Source organism: Sorghum bicolor, chromosome 4, assembly GCF_000003195.3.
Source record: "Sorghum bicolor cultivar BTx623 chromosome 4, Sorghum_bicolor_NCBIv3, whole genome shotgun sequence".
In the NCBI taxonomy this organism is placed as follows: domain Eukaryota; kingdom Viridiplantae; phylum Streptophyta; class Magnoliopsida; order Poales; family Poaceae; genus Sorghum; species Sorghum bicolor.
Genome location: NC_012873.2, coordinates 11,035,400 through 11,044,954, shown reverse-complemented (window position 1 = coordinate 11,044,954; position 9,555 = coordinate 11,035,400). Strand labels below are relative to the sequence as shown.

At 48.1% G+C, this 9,555-nt stretch overlaps 1 protein-coding gene and 1 pseudogene across 1 annotated transcript; one reads left to right on the top strand and one right to left on the bottom strand.

The window, feature by feature from the left end:
* On the bottom strand, nucleotides 491-1,197 carry LOC8059042 (annotated as a pseudogene).
* Nucleotides 7,644-8,583, top strand: LOC8078337. The gene has a single exon (XM_002453579.2). The coding sequence runs from the start codon at nucleotides 7,709-7,711 to the stop codon at nucleotides 8,201-8,203; it is 495 nt and encodes a 164-aa protein (XP_002453624.2). The 5' UTR covers nucleotides 7,644-7,708; the 3' UTR covers nucleotides 8,204-8,583.

The following is a 9,555-nucleotide window of genomic DNA, read 5'->3' as shown; positions in this document are numbered from 1 at the left end:
CCTAGTTTAAGGGGTGTTAGAGGTATCCATATGGATAGATTTAAAAGTCTATTTAGAGTAGCGATGCTAAGAAATACCAACATGGGCCTCAACCTTTTTTGGAGACGGGGCTTATAGTGTGCTCGCCTGCAAAAATCGATTTATAGAGGCGAGCACCTTAAGACGACCGCCTTATTAATGGAGGTGGGCCTTATAGTGTTCCCACCTCTAAAATTGATTTATAGAGGCTGGAACCTTAAGATGACTGCCTCTGTTAATATGGGTTAATGGAGATAGGCTTTTTAATGTGCCCGCCTCTATTAACATTAACCGAGGTGGACTATTTAGGGGTCGGTTGTGGCTCGCTTGCCTAGAAACAATAGAGACGGGCAAAAAGTATGCCCACCTCCAATCAAAAAACCCTAACGCCACGCAAAAGAAATCTTTTAGTAGTACTAGCTAGCTCCTTGACTCATCAACGTTTGCTATAGCTAGCCAGCAGGAGCTACTGCTAATGTAATAGCCACGGAACTAGAATGATGGTAGTGATGCATGATGAGTAGCCAGATTTCTTGCCCCAGAGGATGGTGCACTTGGTCGTCTCATCTGCGATGGCGGTGACTTCCGGGTCGACGAGCTATAGCTTGAGCAGGCAGATGACCATGAGTGGGCACTTGGCCTTGCGCCCCTTGTACTGCAGCACCGTGTCTAGCTTTAGCTCCACGTCAAACTTGCCCACCTCGTTCTCTGCTGTAAACTCCCACACACTCCCCACGGAGAGCTTAATGGGCCGTGACGCGCTGCCCATGGTGACACAGAACCCCAGGACCTTCTTGGTGGACTCGTTGAAGCGGGTGCTGTTGAAGGAGAGCGCCATGACCATGCGCTCGTAGTCGATGCCCCGGTACATGCTAGAGTTTCGCTCTGTAGTGACAGTGTGGTTGTGAGGTTGTAGGAGATGGTGGAGTTATCGGTAGGGGAACTCAGCGCCAGCGCGAACCGCTATAGTACGACATCGTCGGCGGTGGCCTTAGGAGGGTAGACGAAGGCAATGACGTGGACAGCGATGATGCCGCTGATCGAGGACCAGGACAACTACAACACGGATGGCGACTTCCTTCCAGTAGCGTTGGAACACATCGCCCTCAAGGAAACCCTACCCACCGTCGCCTCTCCCTCAGATCTATAGATGGCCATGCAGCCCGCGGCCCGGCCCATGGCTCGGTAATTTGGCCCGGCCCGAGCACGGCACGGCACGGTGGCCACTGGGCCCGGGCTGTCCTGGCCTGATAGACCAGGCTATGCTTGGGCCACCACCTAGACACGTGCGCATGGCACGAGCACGGCCCGTTCCAACTATCGGCCGGGTAGCGGCCTGGTGAAAATGAACTGTTGGTGTAGTTATGACTTGTGTATATGTGCTGTTAATTGTTATATTGGTGAAAATGATAAAGAATTGGTGAAAATGATAAAATATTTCAGCATTTGGTAAAAATATTGATGAAAATGAGATGTTGGTTTGATGGGCCATAGGCCAACACGTCACGAAAACTGGCCTACGGGCCGCGCCTTGGGCCGAAGGCCAGGCATGAAGCCACAGCCCGCTAGGCACGACGGCTCGTAGCGACCCGACAATCTACAACACAGTAGGGCATGACACGACATTGGCCCTGCCTAGCATGGCCCATTGGACATATCCAGTGGATTGAGTCGGTTTTGATCCAAGGGCCGCTAGGATGCTCCCCTAGGATTGGATGGCCCACCATCATACACTCTAAATCTCAACCAACATGGAACTGCCTTAGGACAGCAAGCAACTAACACCAAGAGCTCACCTAAGTCGTCAGATGGCAGGTCGGTGCCATCGTCCTAGGGTCGATCGACCCTTCGACCGACCCCTACCCTCGCTCTTACACTATAAAAGGAGGGTGTTGGCACCAAGTGAAGCATCAATCTCCAAGAAAACCAAGCATTAGTATAGTTGGTCTTAGGCAAAGCCGTATCTCTAGAATTAGAACATAGAGAGAGAGTGAGGAAAAGCTTGGAGATGGGCCAAGACTGTCAGTGATGTCTTCCACTTGTACCTCGACTGGATGCAACTCTGATCAAGTGAAGTCCGAGATTTTCTATATGGTGACTCTGATCTTCTACATTAATACGTGTTGTTATGTTACTGTTGTTTATGGGTTTCACTGCTTGGTTAGAGTGTTTTGATCTTATTTTGTCATGATCCAGATCAGAGTAATGAGCCTATAGATTAAGCATGGTGCTTAGGCTATAGCTTGCCTATGTTTATGGCAAGACCTTCAAATAGTTAGTAGTAGGTGGCAGGTGGTAACAACCTTGTCCATCCTCTATATTCCACCATGATAGGTCTAGTTATTAAATCACAGGGGCATTTTGTTATTAATCAATCCTCTAGATTGGTTAAACAAAATGTGCTCCAAAGTAAATAGCTTTAATATCCTCAACATTTTTCTTATTTAAGTAAGAAAACCAATAGAAAGTCCTCTCTACCCCAATCTATCATAACCCAAGCTTTAGGTGTTCTTATTCTTACTCTTGTCACTTCTCGTTTCCCATAGAAATTTGATACCTTGGAATACACCTGGCTGAAAGTTACCTTGACACTCGTGCACTAATGGTTCATTCTATGTGCCACCTCTTGTGTCAACAAGCTTTCTGATGCCATTGCCTGGGAACTGTAGCAAATTTTCTAAGTTTAGAACCTACTCATCTATCTTATCTTTATCTTACCTTGTTATGGACCATACTTTTGTATACTATTTTGCTTCTCCAAAAGGGCACATGATTGGAGCCACCATCTTTGTCCAAATGAGTCCTTACCTATAGCAATGAGCTTCACCCTAGTTTCATAGCTAAAGTTTAGGATCTAGAGCAGATCTTTTCTAGAGTAGAAAAAGAGAACCCTTACACACCCACCTATGAGAGTTCGAGCAAGTATCAAACATCAAAACTAATGTTATGTGAAACAAGAAAATAAGGGGTGAACAAAGGTCTACTTTGAACCAAGAGATAGGGTTGTCTACATTTGAGGAAGGAAAGATTTCCAGAGCAACAACAGTCTAAGCTTCATCATAGAGGCGATGGACCCTTTCAAGCGGTAGATCGCATCAATGCCAATGCATATAAAATTCAATTACCTAGTGAATATGGTGTTAGTAATTCTTTTAATGTGTTAGACCTGTCCTTATATAATGCAGGTGATGAAGCCAAAGCTTTGAGGAGAAATTTTGTTGAAGAGGGGGGAGAATGATGCGACACAACAAACCAAAGAAGCTAAAACAAGCAAATATCATCATAAGTTTGACCAAAATATGGATCCCATCAACAATCCAAGTGTATGACAAGGTCCCGTGAAAACAAGTTTAAAGAAGCACTCATGAAGATAACAAAACAAATCATTGATGGAAGGTAGAAGAAGTGGAATCAACTCATTGACCAATGGTGTTGATCTATGTGCCAAGTTCATAGGCAAGCTACAATTAATTTGCAAGCTTCCAAAGATCACTTTATACACCATTGGGAAGAATATCAAGTCTAGTTTGACACTTTTCAAGAAGATTGTGTTTTGGAGTTCTATGTCAAGAGTTATAGCTATTTGATGAAAGCTGTACATCAAGTGTGTGCTCAAGATATGGCTAAGTTGGCCTTTTAGTGACTTTCAATTTGCTTAAGAACCTTTCATCTTTCTACTGCTATTCAGCTCTATCTAGTGTTAGTGTTTATGATCTATAAATATCTATATGTAATCAGAACATGGTTTGTCTAAGCTTGGATGATATATCAAACACTTGGTGCTGTTCTTCCTTCTTGAAAGGATTCTAAACCTAGGACTTATTCTTGTTGATCTTCCACTCATCATTAGGGTGTTGGGACTCTGGTGTGATGTCTTGTTCATCCCAACATCCAACTTGACACTGTGATCGAGATCTTGGGGTTGTTGTTGTTGGCGTGGGCAGATATTGTTTGTTTCAGGTTGCATCAGCATGCTATATGTCAACTAGCCATTGTTGACTAGTCCTGCCTTTTTCCTATGGTGGTTTATCGGGTGTCAAACCGGAGAATACTAGTGCTTAGTCTAGAGCTTCAATTCTTGACCTGATAGCATCCATATTTCAAAGTACATGGACTAGAGAGCTCTTGTGTTCTCTAAGCCTCCATCGTGCCTATACACTACTCTTTGTATACTTAGTCTCCGTTGCATAACTCTGGTGCTACACCGGAAATATGCGATGCACACTGCTTTGTGATTTTTCCAGGCTTGGACCCTCCAAAAATCTCTAGTGTCACCCGTCGGAGAGCTTTGGTGCCACCGAAAAGTTACGGTGCCCTTGCTTTAGTTCCTACACGCTACTGTTGTACACTTGTCAGGGGGTGTTTGGTTGGAAATGTTAAAGTTTAACAGGTACTGTAGCATTTTCGTTTTATTTGAAAATTAGTGTCCAATCATAGACTAATTAGGCTCAAAAAATTCATCTCGCAAATTACTCTCTATCTGTATTTTTAGTTTCGTAAATAGTCTATATTTAGTACTCCATGCATGTGTCCAAATATTCGATGTAACGAACGATAAACTTTACTGAGAGCAACCAAGCAGGGCCTTAGTTTATTGGCTAAAGAATATATTTTGATAAAGATAAGCTCTGGAAAGAGCTTATAGACTTTAAGTATGAACACATGGGACCCCCGCGCCGCTCCCGCAAGGGCGGCACGGGAGGCAAAACCCTAAGCGCCGCCAACCTCCCCTCCTCTCCGTTCTCCCCTCCTCTCCGTTCTCAGTTCTTCCCCCTTGCTACCACTGGAGAAGGCAGCTGGGAGGCCCGCGCGGCCTTCCGTGATGGTGGCGGTGAGGCCTCTCTCCCCGGCGGGCCGGGCTCTTCGTGCGGGAGGGGGCTCGGCGGCGGCCATGGCACCGACGGTGGCGTGTGGGTGTGAGATGACGTCGCGTGTCTTGGGGACCCAGCAGCGGAGGTGGAGTGGCCATGGCGGGCGCGACCGTGGTTGCAGCTACCGGCCACGGTTCGTGCTACCTTGGGCGGTGGTCGGCTGCTTTTGCTCGTCATCGGGCCAACAGCGACGGCGGCGGCTCCGGTAACCAGATCCGGCGCCCGGGCGGCCAGATCTGGCCTTCCACTAGCCGAATCTGGCGTTCCCACGTGGTGGTGATGTAGCTGCGCGGTGGTGGTGGTGCGGCAGCGCGGAGGTACAGTGGTGGTTCCATGGCGGCACTCGCAGGGTGGGGGTGGGTGGATCTGGCCTCCCTCTAGCCGGATCCGCCCCCCGGCAAGGTGTGGCTCACCAGCGGTGGTGAGCACGGACCCGGAGGTGTGCCGTGCAATGCTGCAGGCAGACACGTCGGCGTTCGTGCCATGGTACCTGCGGTCGCTCATCTGCCCAGGGGGACTCGCGTCCTCGCCCGCACCTCCCCTGTTGTTCTCTGCTCATGGATGAGTGGGAGGACTTCGTCGAAGGCTACGCCGGGTACCGGCAAGACGACGGTGGCGCCCTTGGGCGTCATTCCCCTCCCTGGAGGCGTCGTTAGAGGTTGCTCCCCTCCTTTGGCCGGGAATAGTAGGAAACCGACGACGCCGTGGTGGCATGGTCAGCTGCGGATTGCTTGGAAGCGGCAATGATGCCGTGGTGGCGTGATTGCTGGTGGCCAAGCAGGAGCGCCAGAGGCGCCATGGTGGCGTGGCTGGGGCTCCAGTCTGTTGGGGTGGAGGTCAGTGGACAGCGGGGGTCAGCGGTGATGGTGGTGCTAGGGTGGGCTGTGGTTTCGTGAGGCTCGTGTCGATGTCCCAATTCGACCGAGCTAGGAGTGGCGAGGCTCGTGTCGATGTCCCAATCCGACCGGGTGAGGTGATGGCCAGTGCGTTGATCTTTCTCCCTGAAGCCCCTTGTTTCGTCCTCTTTGGGCAGCTGTGATTGAGGCAATGGCGAGACGATGGAGAAATTGAGGAGTCGATCGACTATACCATGTCACCCCAGCGGCGGAGGAAGCTTGGGACCTCGGTGATTCATGGAGTGGTAGTAGTTTCAGAGTGGTCCGGCGGTCGATGTCCCAATCCGACGTGCATTGAGTGGTTTCGTCAGTTGTCTTGGAGAACCGGGATCTGGGGTGGAGTTTCGTTTTGTTAGGCGTGTTTGGTACGGCCTGGGTCGCTCTTTTGTTTGTGCCATTGTTTGGTCGTGGCTGAGATCGGTGACCAAGTGTGTGTCGCTTGGATTTGACGGGTCTTTTTGGCCTTGTTGCCGTAGTTGAGTAGTTTAATAGTATAGTCGGGTCAGTTGACCAAATCGAGTTGTAACTTGGTACCTAGGTGTGCATCGGAGTAGGTACCCTCCAAATTGTATGGTTTTTCTAGCCCAGTTTCCGGTCAAAAAACTGGGCTGGCATTTGTCTTTTCTTTATATTCGTCTTAGAATTCCTGACAAAGCTTTTGTCGGCCTTTCGGAAAAAAACTTTAAGTATGAAACTAGGAAACCTAATGTTTTCTTGTCTAAGACTATGGGAGCTTCTTGGTGCTGAAATAGGCAAATTTTGTCTAAGTAATAAGAGGCATGAGCTTTTAAACACGATTATAACTCTGCAGTTCTTTGGTGTAATTGGAAACTCAGGAACGAAAGATCCAAGGTGTTGCAAAAACGGTCGTTTAATTTGGCTAACAGATTCAAAGTCAGGGAGGTTCCTGAAGTTTCCAAGGGGAGAACCAGCCTTGGTAGCTGAAGAAGATGCATGGTACGGTGTCGATGAGATCATGGTGATTACAAGCATGTCAGCGCCGCCAGAGGCCGCTGAATGACTCTCTGAATCTTATGTAATAGGTGTAGTTTGTGAGGTCGAGAGTCTTATAATTTTTTGGTTATATGTCTGTCTGGTTCTGGGGGTTTGTTATGGTTCGTTAGCTCGGTTGAGCATGCAGCTGGAGTAGTATTAATTGCTCATCCTCCGGTGGGAGTGACAACTATAGTTAAACTCGGCGCTGTAAACCTTCTTGTCTTTTCACTAATACAGTTGAAAAGCTGATCGAGGCTATATGCCCTTGAACTCTAACAAAAAGAACGGTCAATGCGCGCAAGTGCCTTGGTACGTGCCAGTCAAATGGCATCGCGGTGCACGTACACACTGGTCATGTCTGGAAGGCTCTTTTGTGCCACTACATGCATCCGTTGCAAATAAATCAAGGATGGCTTCAGGAAAGGGAAAGAGGAACATGCATGCGTGCATGCGTGCGTGACATTAGCCGTTGCTGGAAGCCTGGAAGCACTTGCATTGCATCAACTGGGACTAGTGTCACCGTATGCCCGGTCGTGTCACGCGTACGTGTGCGGTTTCCGGCCGTGCAATGCAGGGACGGGTGCGGCGGCGCGCGGCAGCAGCGACGAAGGTGGGGGCGCCGACGACGAGCGGATCGGAGCGACCCGACGCTGACAGGCGCACGAGGCGACGACGACGAGGGTCTGACCACCCACCTGCTAAAGTTGACCGTGGCCTTCCCCATCTCTCGTTTCTGTGCCCAGCGAAGACGACCAGTCAAACGCCCTCAGCAGCAGCTTTGCTCCCAGTCACAACTAATAAGTCAGAGTGAGCGCGCCGCAAACCTACCAGAAACCATGCATTCTATCGGCGGACGGACTAGGTCACGTACACTTGTACTCACCCCCATCCTATCCTATAAATACAGCAAAAAGGCAGGTTTGACAAATGCATAGCCGCTTGCTCCATCAGCCAGCTCTAGACACAAGCAAGTCTAGCCAAGGAAGATCTAGCATGGACAGCAAGAACGTCGGCGTCAAGGTGACGTACATCGAGACGCAGTTCGTCACCTCCGACGAAGCCGGCTTCAAGGACCTCGTGCAGCGCCTCACGGGGAGGTCCGCCGCTCCGGCGCCGGCGCCGGCGCCACACAGGCAGCTGCCGTGCCGACCAGACGACGACGACGACGGCCGGCGGCGGGGCTGGAGCAGGAGGACCACCGCTGCCGCCGCCGGAGCTGGGCCGCAACAAGGCGCTTATCAGTACCCGGTACTGGCGGATGTGCGTCCGGCCGCCGTCACCGTCAGCAGCCGCACGCCGCCGTACGTGGAGGAGATGGGCCTGCTGCACGGCTTCGTCGACAGGGCCGACTTCTCCGACCTGTTCCATGTCGTCGGTGCCAGCGAACGGAGTGACGGTTGTTACGGCAGTTTCCCATATTGATCGTGTTTGAGACGGAGATTAATTGGCGTTGCGAGAACGAATTACGGAGAACGAATTACGTACAAAATTCCATTCATATTTTCGCTGTTTTCAGTACAGTTTGTATGTACATGTACCCTTGCATTGTAAGTATTCATTGTAAATTTTGAAACTACTCGAAGATTTTTGGCCCTCAAGAAGCGCACTCTCAAGCCTGAACTGAACTGCCTCGACAAAGATTTGATTCCATATTTCCATACATCGGTTTTTGGCACCAATACGATCAAGAGAAACACGTCATAAGTTAACAGCGTTGCCTTGCTTTGCCTTTCCTGCTGGACTGCTCTGCTCTTCATGTCTATCATGAATTTCCAGCTCGATTGAATAATGCCTGATCCATGGGCAGGAAGACACATTTGCATCCAAACAAGCTCACTGGTACTTGCAAAGTTGCAATCTTCACAGTTCACTTTTGGTTAGTTGATTTTGATAGCATAGAATTGCAGTCAGAGGTCTAGAGTTACATACACGCGTGTTAATTAATTAGTGTAAATATCATCGCTACAATTTTACTTCCTTACAACAATGCCTCCCATGTATGGATGAAAACGGTCGGAAACGGTCGAAAAACTCCTAAATTATTTTCTATTTTTACATTTAAAATACGAAAACGAAAACGGTAAAGTCGGACACGAAAACGAACGCGAACTTACGAAATATCAAGAATTTCGAAAACGAACCAATTCGAGCGGATTTATGTCGAACACGGTCGATATACGAAAACTCAATACGAAATACCGATATGTAGTACTAAGTGCATAACTAAGTATATACACGATCAAGTTTAAGTGCATATAATAATTAAAAAGTGCATGATTCTTGGTCTTAGGTATTTAATACAATAGCGCACACATAAATAAGAATAAGTAATTAATAGCTAGCAGGAACATAGCTAGCCACTAGTAGAAAGAACACAGATGCATGGTGAGTACTCTGTAATTGGGCTGTGTGTGACTAAATTCGGTTTAAACCAAATTTTGAATTCGAAATATTTCAAATTAAAAGTAGAAAAGTAGAAAACGGTCGAAAAATGTCTAAACCGTTTTCTACTTTTACATTTGAAATACGAAACATCTAAAATACGAAAACGAAAATGGTAAAGTCGGACAAGAAAATACGAATTCGATCGGATCCAATATAGAAAGCGGTTCGGTTCGGTTCGGGATATTTCCGTTCCGTTTAAGTCCTTTTTTTTTCCTATGAAATTCAGCAGCGGTTAAGAAAGGATGGGGTTCCATTGACCGATAAAGCAACACCAAGTGATTCTCATTTCTTTTGTAAAGTAAATGTTATGTAGACGAGAACACGATGAT

Coding starts and splice junctions, on each gene's coding strand:
- LOC8078337 (XM_002453579.2), top strand. CDS start 7,709: ATGCATAGCCGCTTGCTCCATCAGCCAGCTCTAGACACAAGCAAGTCT.